Source organism: Vanessa cardui, chromosome 25, assembly GCF_905220365.1.
Source record: "Vanessa cardui chromosome 25, ilVanCard2.1, whole genome shotgun sequence".
NCBI lineage: Eukaryota > Metazoa > Arthropoda > Insecta > Lepidoptera > Nymphalidae > Vanessa > Vanessa cardui.
In genome coordinates, this window is record NC_061147.1 from 4,611,214 (window position 1) to 4,626,120 (window position 14,907).

The following is a 14,907-nucleotide window of genomic DNA, read 5'->3' on the forward strand; positions in this document are numbered from 1 at the left end:
TAGATTATAAAATGCGAAAGTTACTCTGTTTGTCTGTTGCTCTTTCGTGGTTAAAATTAGGTAGAAAACAAGCATAAGCCCCAAAAATAGTCACACTTATGCTGTTACGCTACTTTATATACCTAATCTATATAGACGACCAACATCTAAAACGCGAAATCATGGGCGATAAATAGAATAATATTAAACGAAAACTGTCTCGAGCAAAAACATTAGCCATCGTTATGGTTCTTAAAATATTTGATAAAAATATTATACTATAAAACAATGATATTCTAATAAACAGATATATCCATACTAAAGAACAGAAAAAAAAAGTAAAAAGGATTGCTTGATAAAAACAATATGTAAAAGGGATAACTAGATGTTTTAATAACGCAAAACGTATTACTACGTAATTATGATGTATTATAACGTAAAACAACTAAAGGCAAACGTCCCAATTAGGACGTTTTCTAGTCTTCACTTTCTGCGCGTAACACATCTGTTTACTACAACATCATTGCTATAAAACAACAAATCGTCGACTCTATAATTGTACTCGAAGATTATATACCTGATGGTGTGTCATCGCAGCTGTACCGCTCGGCGGAGCTGGCGGAGTGCACGGACCTGTGCGTGTGCGAGGCGTCGCTGCAGGTGTCGTGCAAGGTGGCGTGCGTGCCGCGCGCGCCCTGCTCGTCGCGCCTGGCGCACTACTCGCACGCCGCGCCCGCCTACCAGGCCTACCGCGGCCGCTGCTATTGCTACTCCGGCTCCTTCATCTGCATGCGACCCAACCCTGGTCAGTGCACGAAACACATCTCACTTCTGGTCTCACTATATTCCGATTACAATAAACATATCTAGTTACAAAGGTTTTTTTGTACCTATACGAAATAGTAAATCTGAAATAAAATAAATCGACTTCGATTTACAAAGTTAAACTGTAACAAGACTTCAAACCTACTTCAATCAGCAAACAGTTGTAGTTCATAGTGGGATTTAAGTTTTGATCGTATGGTCAAAGACCAAGAAGAAGAACACGATACTATAACGATACCATATGACCATATTAAACTTTCATTCTTTTAAGGAAGCAGTTATTTTTTTTAATTCTACAATATACAGTAACACTTTACCGTCTTCGATTTCAGGAGAATATAAGCTTCCCGAAGGAGTATATCTGTTGCTCGGGTTTAGTGCAGTAGATGAGGCGCTGCTACGACCGCACACCGGACTTGGTGCTGAGGATGCCGTTCGTCTACTTCAGCAATATCTCCACATTGTACATCACGGAGAAGTTAGTGAAATAAATTAGTTAGGTTTAGTGTAGGTTATTAAGAAGTTTTTTTCAGTACTAGTAAGACTGGCAAATTGGTAAGTGATCACCACGACTCATTAACATTGGTGCCGAAAGAAAATTCCCTAACTCAACCTATACTCCACCAACCTTGGGAACTAAAATATAATGTCCCTTATGCCTCGTACCCGTGGATATGACAATTATTTAATAAGAGACACATATCTTTCTTTATTCCTTCTATAAAAAGTGTTAATAACAGATTATTTCATTTTCAGACAAACTGCACTCTTACCCTGTTTAACATAAGCAACGAAAATGTAATAATATCTGCCAGCGTCCCGCAAAAAGAACAGGACGCGCTCCGAGAAGCTGGTGAAGGTCTTCTGGATAGAGAAAAGGTATGTTCACTTTTATACAACATTTATAAGTCATTTCATTTCACTCACGGTATTCGTTAATCTCAACCTAATGGTAAAGTAGTAAAGTAAAAAAGTAAAAGCCTGTACATTTCCCACCGCTGAGATAAGGCTTCCTCTTTCATTACGGAGAGGGTTTGGAACATATTCCACAGCGTGTTGGAATATGTTCCAAACCCTTCCAATGCGGGTTGGTGGGATGCACGTGTGGCATAATTTCGATGAAATTAGACACATGCAGGTTTCCTCACGATGTTTTCCTTCACCGCCGAGCATGAAATGAATTATAAACACTAATTAAGCGCATATATAAAGTGGTGCTTGCCTGGGTTTGACCCGCAATCCTTGGTTAAGATGCACGCATTCTAACCACTGGGCCATCTCGACTCTATCTCGCCTATCTATCTAGCCTAATGGAGTGAACGGAATAGAAAAGGCAGTTCCCAATTCGAAATGATATTTTAATTCAATTTAATTACTGAGTGACTTATTGTATGCTAAGCTCATAAATAATTGCCGATCGCAAGTAAAAAGTAGTGAAAGTGAACATCCCTAATTAAATAAATAAACCAACTCGTCCACTGATGTAGAGTTTAATCTTGTTATTAAAATATTTTAGGGATAACTAGAAATGACTGTATATTACTTTATGCAAATTACAATCTGGTAAGCTAATACGGTAAGATATTTTTTTTCTAGGAGGCATGCATCGACGTCTTAAAGATCGTCAAGTCTCACATCAACTCGCAACACGAAGACATCTCGTCTCATCTCCTCCTTTCCATTTTCAAAATCGCCGAAGTCGACGTCGTCTACCCCGCACCCCCTAGTTCTGCAATCAACTCCAACGGCCCCAACATTACCCTCTACATTATGATTACCATTCTCACCTTTATCTATAACTTACAACAATTAATCTCCTTCCTTAAAACGATCATCTTTTTCAAGAATATCGTCAATTGTTTAACGAATTTAATGAATATCAATAAGGTTAGCACGAAACGATACTCACCTTCAGATTCATTAGACGTTGTTCCTTTCTCAGAGAATTATATTATAAAAGATTTTTTATCTATTTTGGAATGTTATGAAGAATTTATAAAATACGATACAGTAGTTGTTGTAAATTGTATTGATACTTCGCACGATGCACTCGCTTTAGATAACGCACAAGTAAAACATATCACCGAAGATATCATAGTTGTAAGTGACATAGATGTAAATAAATTTAAGGAAACGAAACATATCATTAAAGCTGTGAGTATTACAATATCTACTAATTTAAATGAACTTGTTGCTAATGCAATTATACCTAAATATTTTTCTAGAGATGTGTATTATGAAATTGGATGTACTATTATAAATTCGGAGAAGCTTTTTGGTGAATTATGTTTTGAAAAAATCGCGTCCTCTTCTTATGGGATTGTAAAATCCGTTAGCTTAGGACTGACTCTAGTAGTAGTATGAAGACTGAGATGATAATTAAACATATCATAGTTAAGTGTATTTCGTTTATTTTCGACTTAGAACTGGTGCTTGTAGGTCGATCTTAAGGCTGGGTTTTGTAAATAAGTGTACTATGCCTTTTACACTGTTAGCGTTCTTTTCCATTACTTCTGTAATTCATGTTTTAGGTACTGTAGTAGCTATTGCAGCTTCTTGTTTCTCTTTTATAGTTTAATTAGTGTAATTATTACGTGTCACTTACTTTATTGATATTGATATTTTCGTGTTCAGTGTTTATTAAGGTGATATTCGATGTTTTATTGTTTAAATGTTTTTAATGTATTTAAAATTATATGCGGTGATTATGTTAATTGAAACGAAAATGTTGGATCTCTTAGATAGGAGTAGTCTGTTGTAGAAAATGCGCCTTTCTGTTAGGTAATTGTAAGTAGAGGTTATTGTCATCAATGTGAACGCACGTTTAGAACACACACGGGCAAAATGAGCAAGCGGGTTGTTGTCTATGACAGAACTGAGATCTTATGAAAAAGTTTAATGTTTGGAGTGTGTATATCAATCACACCTAATTTTGTTGAATGGAATAATTTTAAAGGATTTACCTTAATTGGTAATTAAGGTCGAATTATACACACAAAGGCTTGTCTGAAAACTATTTATTTTTTTCAAGTCGCACTTTTTACATCTAGCTTCGTATGACTTATATTTATGATAAATGTAAGAATACTTTATATTTTACTATGGTTTAAAAATCTAAATTATTTTAGACTAAAGATTCGGGATGCTAAGATTCTTACAATTTCTTGCTACAATAATCCCTTTATACTACGGTGTGACTGTTAAATATTTCGAACGAGTTTCACATGAACTATGGGGAAATTAAAATTTGGGAAAAAGACAGCAGACACAGCTAATTCTCGGATATTTAAAAACCTCATAATTCTCACAGACGAAGCCGATGATTGATTTAAATATGAAAATAAATCGTACAGATCTGAATTATTAGTTTCGAAAGGGCTAGTAGGCACAAAATGGGCTGCTTACCCTAATCTGGGCTACCTTCACATCTGACACCCTATATATCTTTTCTGCCTTTTCACTCGACGCCATTACCTGGGTAAGCCAATGTTACTTGTTGCAATTTAAGCTTAATGGTCAATAAAACTGATTGTTGCGAAGTTTTGCCCGTCGTTTAACTAAGTATATGTAGAAGACACTTAGAAAATTATATATCAGGTACATTACAAAGGGTAATGCGTTAAATTGGTAATAAGAGAAGCTTTAATTTGAGGTAGAATAGATTCTTGTGTTCGAAAGAGTTTTAAAGATATTAGATATGTTAGGACCTGTCTGAACTATTTGATGTACAAACACTTTGAGACCTTCTTGTTTTCACGTTATTTTTTTTTATAAACCGAGCCTTAGAATTTTTGTTCTTAACCAATGACTCTTGGATTCTTTTACGTAAGCATAATTATAGTTTAAACAACTAATGTACACTTAGATTATTTATATGTAACAAACGCGCCAACTTCAATATCTTTGTGTGCGTGGCCGCTACGCTTGACACAACACAAACGTCATATTACTATGCTAGTGTGCGTGTCCTTACTGAACAACTGTTAGTCACGGTTTAGGACGGGTCGATTTGATAGTCTATCTAGACATATAAATAATCAAAGAATATACAATGTATACATATATAAGTGCATTAACAGTCCTTGGTTTCAATTAAGGTCAAACATGCTATTTTATCGTATAAATAAATTGCAATTGTAATATTATCGTATATAGTTATAATATAATATAAATAATGCCTTAACTGCAATATTTATTTAATGAAGTAATATTTATTGGTTAAATAAAACGCACGTATCACACTTAGTCATTATTTATATAATATATAATATCAACGATACATATCATTGTTAAAGGCTGTATGGCATTTGCCTTAACCAAGAGAAAAGAATTTAATAATAAAAAAATATATATCAATTTATTTTTTAAAATAAGAAAATACAAATTAGTAGTACGTCCTTATATTGTAATTTATACTGTGAAAATGTCTTTGTCTAAAAAAGTTTTTAAGAAAACTGTATAATTTAGTGACAGTCTTTAAATGTCCCACTACTGGGCTAACCACTCCTCTTCCTGTAAGGAGGTTTTAAAGCTTATTCCACTACGCTGTTTCAATGCGGTGTGCTACATATATAATTCTGTCAGAATTTCACGCAAGCTGGTTTACTCATGATGGCTTCCATGAGCATATATGAATTAAAAACACCGTAACACGCCTGCGTTCTAACCACTGTCCTATATCAGGTCTTATAAACTATCATAACTTATATTATACAAATCAACGATTCATTAACAAAAGTTACTAAATGTTTCTAAAAAAAACCCTTAACTCCAATTACTGGATCAGGATAACTTCGGATTTGCAACATATTCCTATGTTAGAATTTGCAATATTGCTTAAAATAATTAATTAGTAGCAACAAACAAAAATCGTTAACTTTGAAAAATATGAATTTAAATTTAGACGACATGAAAAAATGTTTATCCTCCTGTACTCTACAATTGCTTCGCTAATTGTGAACCGATTTTGATAATTACTTTTTTCATTTACACATTTACCTCGAAAATAATAGTAGGTATAATTCGAGGTATATTATATAATTTGAAAAAAGAAATCCTTAATGAAATAAGCATAATAAGGGGATTTCAATTATATGTTGTTTTTATATTATTCGTTACGCAGATTATAAATTTATTTTAAAAAAGCTTATATTATTTAGATATGTAAATAGAGTATCTCTACAGATAAATAAAATAAACCAGTCAACTTTATTATCTCTGTGTGCGTCACAATACACATGAAACACACCAAACGTCATAGTGCTTTATAAGTGTGTGTAGTTGCCATTATTTCGACGCGTTCTCAACTTTGATAGTTTATCATGACGTATTAATAATCAAAGAATTATTTATTTTTAAATGATTCCATTTAAATTATAATAAATATACCACTCAGGTTATAAAACGGTGTGATTCATCACTTGTTTCTTTAAAGCGCTTTGGATTTGAGCGCTTTTAGAAGGCTACCAATATTTTATGTAAAAAATGTAAAAATCCTTACTAACATTGACTCCTTGCTAATTAAAAAAGAACATTTCGAAAATGCTTTTTTGGAATATTAATCATATCTAGATTTTTTTAACCAACTTAAAAATTACTATTTTTAATCTGTACTCTGATAGAATTAGTTTCAATTGAAAAACTTATACATCTATATCTTTAATTTATATATTTATTGTAATAAATTAATTATATTTAATATATATTAGTATAATTCTTTATTAATGGCTAAGTGTGGTTAGATTTAATGCTTATAATATCAACATATATACATATCAATATATATAACATTTTCGTGTATATACATGAGGGTATTTGTATCAATTTTTATGTAATTATTTTTTTAACTAATGCAACTAAAATTTTGCTGTTAACACGAACATTTCGCGAACTTGTTCTAACGAAACATATCAACAAGGCTCAATTTTATACTTATTCCTAGCGTTAGATGTTACAAGGCAAAGTGGCGTAACCTAGAAAATAGAAAAAAAACTAGATATTAATATAAAAATAGGTAAAATGTTTCTAAATTTCAACGTTTCTATATTTTCGTTCCTGTTTGTTTTCGTATATTAAATTAGACAAGTTATATTGATGTTAATAAAATTTTATATTGCAGAATCTTTTAAATATATAAATGATTTGCACGCCTCATGCCTTCCATGTAAATAATATATAAAAATGATATTTTACTGACACTTAAAAGAACTTCAAAATATTATTTAAATTTAAAAAAAAATGTTGAATTATTTACACAGAGCACTGCACAAGTAATGTTTTAAAAATTTAAGATGTTTATTGTAACAGTATTATATAAATATTTAACAAAATTGTACTAAAAATCACCGAATACTCTGTTATGTATTATTGTAAGGCATTGTCGACAAATATATTCAAAAAAAGATCATAAATTATTTATTGTACCACACTAAAATGGGGACAGGACATTTCGTTTTATTTTTAAACAAATTAATTGCTACATTTATACTTAGAAAATTCATTAAAATGTAAAATAAATTCTGAGTGGAGTTCTATTAATAAAATATCTCAAATAAATACATGTTTATGTATAGTCTTCGATTTAAAGCAACATGACATATATATTACAATTATAAATACTTCCAACATAAGCTACGATGAAACACATATATTGCACTATGTGCTCAACATGTAAAAATGTGAACAAAATTACAGAAAATTTAGTAAAAACAATTTCATCTTGATTGTGGTGTAGCCATTTGCAAAATATTTTTAATGTGTCAGTTTGTATAGCAATCAAATCCCTGATAAATATTACTTATTTAATTACAAAAATAATTTGTTTTTTTATATTATAAACTGACATAGCTTTTAAGCTGTCGTAAGATCAAAACGATTTGTATAATTTAGAGTATGTTGATGTATTATTTACAGTAATTTTTCACTAAAGCTAGATATAGTACCTCTTATAAAATTATAGGTATATTCCGACATTTTTTTTTTAATGAAATTAGTTCTCGAAAGTTTTTTTTTTTAATAAATCGATATCATTTTTGTTAATTAAAGTATAATCGATGATCTTTAACATGCATTAATTTTTTTTCTCGTACAAATATATAAATACGTTACATTTTTTTCTTAAGCTGTTTCAAAAACCTGTCATTATCAAAACTCAATGAAAAACTTAATGTGGTACAAGATACTCGTAACAAGTATGAATGTAGCAATTAATAACATATAGGTATATTATAACTTAACATAAATAAAATAAAATATCTTACATATCGCTCATACAGTACAGTACATTATAAGTTTACTAATTTTTTTACTGACATCTATGGTGTAAGAAATTATTGTAAGGTTTAATTTTATTTTTTTAATTTTTAATCTGTCGCTTTAAATTGTTGTGTGTTAGTTTCACTGATAGTTAATATTGATTTCACGATGTTTGTAACTTTACGTGGGATCTAAGAAAAAAACATAAAATTAAAAAAAAATTATCTCATTTATTTACGAAAATCGGGGAATCTATATAATTATCTATGATTAGTGCAAATTTGATGTGCAAGAACATGTAGACTCAATGTATAGCAATACGTTTTATTAATGTAGAAATGTTTAATATCGGCTTGGAAAACAATCGAAAAATTATTAAGATATTATTGACACGTAGATTTGAACTTTTATTGTATTCATTTCATTTTCTTTTACAGTATATAATTATGCCATGGCATTATTGTTATAAGTGGGTAACAATAAATTAAAAATATTGTAACGATAAAAAACTTACACATTTTATTGTATTCTAAAGTGTAACACAAATTCTTTAAAATTAATCCAATAAGGCTCTGTAACCAACAAAGCCGAGCGGCTATTTATGAGAAACAAAGAAATATGATTCTAGTCATTAAAATGTATTAAGATATCCTGTTACGAAACCTGCACGCTTTGGTGATACCAAAACCTGTCATATCTTAGCAAACAGACAAAAAATGTTCATTATTATGCAATAAAAACTCTTTCGTAATTTTTTTTTTTTATAATCAAAATGATTTATTGGTGTTATGCTACTTATGTAACTTTTATTCAGCCCTTGTGATTTTACGTAATGTATGACATGTTGTATATATTTTAAATATTTTTAATATTTATATATCCAAGGATTCAATTTTCAAGCCGATATTGATAAAAAAAAATACAGAGCACAGTAGTGATATGCGGTAACAGAGCTTCTAAAGTAAAAACTGTTTTATACACTATTACATACGTACATTGAAATCATATACTGTATTATTTATCCACTTACAAGGTTCTGTCATTTTGTTGTAGCTAATTAAAAGATTCGTATAAAATTATGAAGAGTTTTATTTAAATATACCCAAAAATTAAAATACAGTTCAGTTCATATAAAAGTATGGGAAGAAAACAGACAAATACACTTACAAAGTTAGCTAGGTATATTGTTTATTGTCACATAAACTATATTATATAGAATAAAAATGATTTGTGAATATAGTTTCAACAATTATACTGAACAATATATTAAACATTTCTTATATACCAATAAAATGAAACTACGATAAATTTTAGGTGAATTCAGATAAAACATTTCGTGAATCGTAAATATAAATATCAATCAAATTAAGAAAAACAACAGCGAATTAAACCAATTTGTAAAAAAAAATAGTGTGAAAATAAATGCAATTAAATAAAAACTAAAGTGTTTTTTTTTTAAACTAAATTACAATTATTAAATAAATGAAATATAGTGCTTTATAAAAAATAAAACCTAAGAATATACTAGATAATACTTATATTACTAATTTAAATTTAAAGCGGTGCAGGACTTGCCTCATATAATAACATATTGGAATTATGTAACAAAAAAACCTACTCCGAAAAAGTAAAAAAAAAAAAATTAAAAAAAAAAAAGGTTTTATTGAATAAATTCAATTCACATGAAAATTAAAAAACAAAAATCAGTCTTATGGCACTGCCTATCTTTGGAATACTTTCACATAACATTTCACTGAGGCTTCTCATTGGTTCCTTCGCTCTGATCCTTGATCTCCTTTCTGACTGGTCCAGTTTGTGCAATGGGAACCTTCCTCTCTCCCTTGATTGCTTCTGGAACTTTCTTGGGGGCTGTTATCGTCAACACGCCATCTGAAGACAGCCTGGATTCCACGGTCTCTGGTAATGTGCCTTCTGGGAGAGCATATCTCCTCACGAACTGCCGGGATACATAACCGTGCTGGTCCTGTTTCTCTTCATGCTTTCCTTCCACCACGATGAATCCATCAACGGTCTTTACTGAGATCTCCTCCGGTGCGAAGTGCTGGACATCCAAGTTGATCTGTATCTTGTCAGCGTCGGCTTTGATATTGGAACCGATGTCTCGTGTGGCAGCAGCCAGGTGTCGCCATGGTCGATAGTACTCCCTGGTAAGCAAGGGTCCAGCGGCAATCGTCAGCAGATCATCAGGCGTTATTCCCAAGCCGAAGTGCTGGTCCATGAGACGGCGTGGGCGAGCTACCGGGAAGTCGTCGAACAAGTACGGTAAAAGAGACATTTTTTAAATCCTTTGCAAATATGAATAAGTAGGAATGCACGTAGAAGTAGATAATGCGAGTTCTCGCTCAAAATGGCTCGAAGTTGAAACGCTTCGCGTAGTGTTCAATTCAAAACTGAAGAGCGTTAACGCGAACAGCAGTTTATATACTAACAGCGCCCTCTAGTATGGAGTAGATAATTCTAGACTTTAAATGTGTATGTGTCTGTGTGAGTAAATTGACAGGGGTGTTCAAGTAACTTGTTTATCAAAAATAGTACTTTGATTTTTATGAATATTCTATTATTTAAATTATTTTGCAAATTATATTATATTTCAATACTTTGAATGTGTATTAAGTAATCCATTAATTTCTAATATTGCGATTAATAAATAACAATTAAACACGCATATTTTATTGGTTTGATTTATTTTTTCTTAGTTTGATATATTATGATCCTTCTATATACTAATAATGTTATTTTGGTATATTTAGTATTAATTTTAAATATAATTATAAGTCTTTATTTACTTAATATTAATGTTTTTAGATTATAACTAAAATAATTCTTATATTCTAAAAACACAAAACAACAATATTAACAATTTGAACTCAAAATAAACACATCTAAAAAGAACATAACGTCACTTGATATATGTAAATATACTTCAAACAAGTAAGTTTATGCGAGCTCTTTTGGATCTTTATTTTTTGGATTATATTAAACTTAAAGCTATAACTACAGTTAAGCGACTTATATAAAACTAAAATTGAGATAATAATGTCACATTTTATTATTACAAAAAAAATCATGTCTAAAATTAATGTCAGCGGACCGCAATTGATCACCCCTGGTGCGGTGTCAGCGACCGGCTACGTCTAGAACATACGAAGCCCGAACGATGCAACGAGTAATTTCTCGAACGTTCGCGAGTTAATGCTCGTCTGCGTTGAGATAGGTCAGTATCAAGGTCATTACTATGCGTCTATTGATGATATAATAGTGTACATAATTATAAATTATAACGTACAAATATAATAATTAATATATGAAATATTATGCTCACATTAAGTTATGTAATACTTTTATACTTTTCCTCATAAATAAATTTATAAATGCCCTTTTTTTAACTATATTTTACGTACTTTTTCAGCATTCGTTGATTTTATCAAATTATTAGGTATAAGGTCGACCTTAATTTTCATTATGAGTATCTTTTGAATGAAGTAATAAATTTGACTTTAGCTATTTTATCATATACCAATTTTTATTTGGGGAAATAAATTTTTATTTCATAGTATATTAATAATTTTAATTGGATAAAAAAAATATTTCGGTAACTAGTCTTTTTGTCTAATTTTGAATTTAATTTGCTTTAAATTATAAATTAAATATCAAAATTCAAAATCATAAAAAAAAAAAAATATTTAATGCTAAATAAGTACCTTACCTAGTTGGTACCTATTTACCTTCGATTTCAACTTTAATATACATAAGTACTTTTATCGAGTTCTTAATTATTTAATTTCATTCATTAATAAGTTACATATATGATTTTTATTAAAAAAAAAATATCCTATGAGAAAAAAGTTTTTACAATTTTTGTTTTTTTTTTTTCTGGAAATTTCTTTTTTGTTTTTGTTGTTTATAGGCAACTGTATCAGTTTTGTCAGCCCAACGCGACGTAATCGATACATTACGCACGCATACATTCATAAATATTTACAAATGTAACGTACACATTCCACTCTTAGCGTTTGCTAAGCCTATTGTTTTTTTTTTTAATATCTGTAAATAATCTAGATATCTATAAACATATTTCTAGAAATCATGCTCAAAGTATAATTGATACAAGAATCGAAAATGATTTATTAAAATTATTTTATATATCAGCACATATTAATTCACTATATCTATACATATAATAAAATTGCAGTGTCTGTTTGTAATATTAAAATAGCCCTTTTTTACTCAATGCATATGTATGTATTATACTCGGACACACTGTACATATATCAAAATAATATTTTTTGAATTTTTGTTTTGTTTATCTGTCTGTTTGTTCCGGCTAATCTCTGGAACGGCTGGACCGATTTTGAAGAGACTTTCACTGGCAGATAAATGATATAATAAAGAGTAACTTAGGCTACAATGATATATTTTTTTTGGTAAATTCAAACGCGTACAAGGTCGCGGGCTTAGCTCATTTGTAAATACGACACAATTATGACTAGAAGATATTTATTGTAAGAAACATGGATGAACTTGTTTCATTTTGATATAATACTATATATATGCCCTCTCTAAATTCAATTAATTGTATATCTGTGTCTGCTGTCTGACACTCGACCCAGCAGCCACGAAATCAATACCCATGTTCCGGAACATTCTCGAATACTTTTAACGTATTTCACTCATAGATAACAATAGCTATCTTTATCTAAATTATCAATATAGAAAAGTCACTCTGGAAAAACATTTGATACAAATGAGTTATGATTTATTTTAATAAAAAAAAATTAGTAGGTATATAATATTTCTGAAGTATTGAGTTTTTGTTTTAAATTATTTCACAAATTTAATGTTATTAATTCTTAGGTTATGAAAAAAAAACAAAAATAAAATTAATGATACACTCAAAAAATGGTTGATGCAAGAAACTATGTTTACATAATTAGGATGTATTATGCAACGATTTAAATCTTTGGTATTATGCATCATTTTTACATTTTAATAGTTTATTGATTAAATACTTTTAACATTTAACAGTAATTGAGTTTAACTACATATGTACGAATTATATTTAAGTAGAAATTTTAATTTTATATATGGCTCAGGACTAAATAACAATACAAGAAATTGTATTGTCATTCATTGTTATTGAAAATAAAAATTAAAAAAAAAAAACTTTTTTTTTAATTCCAATTTTTGCTCCAGAAATATCAACTTAACCCAAATCATCAGCTGTGTCACCCGACGTAACCCAATCAATAGACGTACGAGCTCGGGAATATTCTCGAATATTTTTAACATATTCAGCTCATGGCAAAAACAAAAAGGTCTTTATCTAAATTGTCTACAATTACAGACTTATTTCTGGATAATAACTGTCAAAGAAACGTTTATACGGTAAATTATGGATCATAAAACTTGATGTATGTAGAACTTTACGTCAATATTTAGTAATGTTTTTGTGTGAAGTTATTTCATTTATTAAAAATATTTTTATAACAAAATACAATAACATAACAAAGGCATTTTGTATTTCGCGTAAATTAAATTTATTTACAAATTACGTAAGAAAGTAATGTAGATATGATATCATGACATACTAAAAGTAAATATTCTATTCAAATTTCAAACACAATGAGATTTAAAGATAAACAATTTTGCTATTTTTTACTAATATGATATATTCCTAACAGTTATTCTTATAAATTTCATAAATAAATTCGATGAAAATAAAACCGATATACTTTAATATACATATTGGTTCAGACATAGTAAATTGACAATGTCTAGGAGAGTCTGCTGTGTAGAATTTTCGGAAGAATGTGAATTTTACTGTGGGCATAGATTATATTATTTATTGAAAATTATATTATGTTGAAAATGTAATACAATATACAAATTATAGTTTGTATGTTTAATAAATGTTTGTATTTCATTATATTTTTGAAGCTAATTCAGACCACATTTATGAATGATTTTGCTTACTTATATTTCAAGGCCATCTTGTAGACAGACTGTCATGTAATAAGATATCATGTCATACAAAACACCGGTTAGTGTAAAATACGCGTCATGAAATACACGCCGTTACATGAGGAAGATTTAAACATGTGATGTCGTTTTAAGTCAATAAGAATATATTGAAGCATTTTGTTGTTATTATTAAGAGGTTAATTAAAAAGTGCATTAATTAATGCAAAGTGTCAAAAATGCTATTATATAGATGTATAATACAAACATTAAAACAATCATCAATGTATGTATGTTGTATATAAAGTCATAAAAACCATGGGTGTAATTGCAAATATATATTATATCATATATACTAATATTTTTGTCTAAATATCAAGTAATTTAATTATTTGAATACAACAGAAACTACTTCAAATATCAATAGTTTGATTTTATGTACTATAAATATAGATTATAAATATAAATTAAAATTGAAATAATACGTAAAACAAAACTGTAATGTATAAAATGCATTAACACTATAATGTATGATATAATATCAAAACACATAATTTCGTCTGGGTACAGTTCATTGAACTCGTTATAAATACAGTCAAACAAAGCTGCAAAACATTTGTGCTCAGGAAAGTCAAATTTAATTCAACAACCTTATCCTAAAACCAAAAAGAATCAAATTATAATTCATTTTTTAATCTGAGATAAACTAATAAACTCTTAACAAACGAATGTTCGAGTATTTAAAATTAGCGTCCTTTCTTTCTCGCCGATCAATAACATTTGTTGTTTACAAATTCGCCGGTCGCGCCGTTTCAAGAACATTCGTGAAACGATTATCAAAGTGGAACGAACGCCGACTGAGTCAATATT

At 29.5% G+C, this 14,907-nt stretch overlaps 2 protein-coding genes across 2 annotated transcripts in view; one reads left to right on the forward strand and one right to left on the reverse strand.

The window, feature by feature from the left end:
• LOC124540537 overlaps positions 1-5,189 on the forward strand; it is a 248,183-nt gene extending 242,994 nt beyond the window's left edge. The window contains exons 12-15 of the mRNA XM_047118193.1: positions 577-784; positions 1,137-1,282; positions 1,561-1,683; positions 2,401-5,189. Of these exons, the coding sequence (XP_046974149.1) occupies positions 577-784; positions 1,137-1,282; positions 1,561-1,683; positions 2,401-3,168 (1,245 nt within the window). The 3' untranslated portion in view covers positions 3,169-5,189. The remainder of the gene's footprint in view (positions 1-576; positions 785-1,136; positions 1,283-1,560; positions 1,684-2,400) is intronic.
• Positions 5,190-9,703: 4,514 nt separating this feature from the next.
• Positions 9,704-10,470, reverse strand: LOC124540549 (protein lethal(2)essential for life-like). Its single transcript, XM_047118213.1, has one exon. It carries the CDS (start codon positions 10,352-10,354, stop codon positions 9,809-9,811), a length of 546 nt encoding a protein of 181 aa, XP_046974169.1. The 5' UTR covers positions 10,355-10,470; the 3' UTR covers positions 9,704-9,808.
• Positions 10,471-14,907: the final 4,437 nt, after the last annotated feature.

Bases quoted from the DNA above. Each gene is read 5' to 3' on its own strand.
- LOC124540549 (XM_047118213.1), bottom strand. From the start codon at position 10,354: ATGTCTCTTTTACCGTACTTGTTCGACGACTTCCCGGTAGCTCGCCCA.